This window comes from Fonticula alba, assembly GCF_000388065.1.
Source record: "Fonticula alba strain ATCC 38817 unplaced genomic scaffold supercont2.2, whole genome shotgun sequence".
In the NCBI taxonomy this organism is placed as follows: domain Eukaryota; order Rotosphaerida; family Fonticulaceae; genus Fonticula; species Fonticula alba.
Window position 1 is genome coordinate 352,889 of NW_009242972.1, and position 1,864 is coordinate 354,752.

The following is a 1,864-nucleotide window of genomic DNA, read 5'->3' on the forward strand; positions in this document are numbered from 1 at the left end:
CTGATCTTGTCAGCAGGGTGCGATCGGGGGAGAGAAAGGACAAGAAGGTCGGCGGGGGAGAGAGGGTGAGGTACAAGGGAGAGATCTCACATGGTAAGTACGGAGGCGCGCGTGCCAGGGATGGGACGGGATGGAGAAGACGAGGACTCGGGGAGGGGGGGGGGGAGAGTCTCAGGCTAGGGACTGAGCCCGACGCTCAGGGCCGTCTTCAGAGCAGGCGCCTTGGCTTTCTCCAGGTCGGCCACTGGCCGGGCGGTGTTGCCCCAAGGTCCTGCCGCCGCTGTGCCACTCCTCCAACACGCATCCGGGTGCGTCGGTCTTAGATGGAAGGCGTGCCAACACTGCCTACGAGGGAGGGGAAATGTTATCTCCACCCCGGCCAACATTTGTTGCGTTCCCGTCGATGACGCCTTTCGTTGTTCCCCCCCCCCCCCCCCCATACGCCAGCCACGGGGGGAGGAGGAGGGGAAGAACTGATCGACGGAATAAGAGAGATGGCGAGCGCAGTCACACACACACACATGTGCCAGCATCACACACACACAATATGGTGAGGCTCCTCCAGAGGTGCCCTCCTTTTTTGCCAAACGTCGGCAGCTCACATTCCGATGGTCCACTTGGGCAGTTAGGGGGAAATCTCTCCTGCCCACTTTGCGGAGGGCAGCCAGGAGGGGCGACGCGTGGGGGGGCCCCCGCGAGAGTGGCGTACGTTTGGTGGGTCCATCCCAAAAGAAGGAGCATGTAACCATGATGTCACCTCCGACGCCGCGTGGGAACTTCGCTCCGCTCACCTCCCCCGCACGCGCCTCACCTCGCCCTGCTCTGTTGGCCCCTGCTGTCGGCTCTTCGCCAAATCTGGCGATGTCCTCCGGGTGATCAAATGTTTAGGAGGTCCATTTTTCTACCTCCCTCCCCCCGGAGGGAGGGAGGTCTTAGCATCGCCCCTCAGCGATGCGCTCCATGCCCCCTCATTTTCCCCTCCTTTCCCGTGTATGCCCTCTCCTTTCCGGGGCACCCCAACATGCGGGCCCCCTCTTTCCCCACCACGCCCACCAGAGGACACGCAGCACCTTGAGGGGGATGGTCGTCCTCCTTGCGGAGGCCCTGGCTTGCCGTTGCTCGGCCTCCGTGCGTCTCCCCCGCTAAAGACGCAGTTCCCCCGCTTGCCTTTCCTTTTGTTCTTGTGTCTTTGTCCAAGCGGTGACCCTCTCCGGGGGACGGGACGCCTTGGGTGGTTCAGGGAGGCCCTCGCCGGCCTCCCAGAATCACATGCCGGAATCGGCGCGTTTCAGTGTAACCATAATGTCACCTCCGACATTGCGTCGGAACTTCGCTCCGCTCACCTCCTCCGCACCTGCCTCACCTCGCCCTGCTCTGTTTTCCCCCTGCTGCCACATCCCTGCTAGATCTGGTCATGACCTTCACGTGATCGTATAGCAACGAGGTCCACTAGTCGACCTGCACTTCCCCGTTGGGGGGTGCTGGCGTCGCCCGAACGGCGACGCCACCCATTCTCTCTCAATTCCCATGTATTCCCATGTATTCCCCCTTTTCTGGGCACCCTATATAAGGGGCCCCCGTTCCTGCCTCCCCTCCAAGGACTCAGCACCTTGAAGGATAGTCATTCTCTCTTACGGAGGTTTGATTTCCCATAGTCCTGTCTCCGTACGTCGCTCCCTCTGGAGCGGTGTGACCTAGTCCTTGATGTAATCCCCATAAAGACGCAGATCACCAGCTTTCCCTTCTTTTGTTGTTGTATTCATGTCCGAGTGGTGACCCTCTCAGGACGGAACGCTCTGGGTGGTTCAGGGAAGGCCCTCACCGGTCCCCCAGAATCACATACCAGAACCGGAGCGTTTCATTC

At 60.8% G+C, this 1,864-nt stretch overlaps 1 protein-coding gene across 1 annotated transcript in view; it reads right to left on the bottom strand.

Moving 5' to 3' along the window:
* Nucleotides 1–1,781: 1,781 nt before the first annotated feature.
* H696_01101 (hypothetical protein) overlaps nt 1,782–1,864 on the bottom strand; it is a gene marked incomplete at both ends in the record, with an annotated part of 744 nt that continues 661 nt past the window's right edge. The window contains one exon of the mRNA XM_009494984.1: nt 1,782–1,796. Coding sequence (XP_009493259.1) covers nt 1,782–1,796 — 15 coding nt within the window. The remainder of the gene's footprint in view (nt 1,797–1,864) is intronic.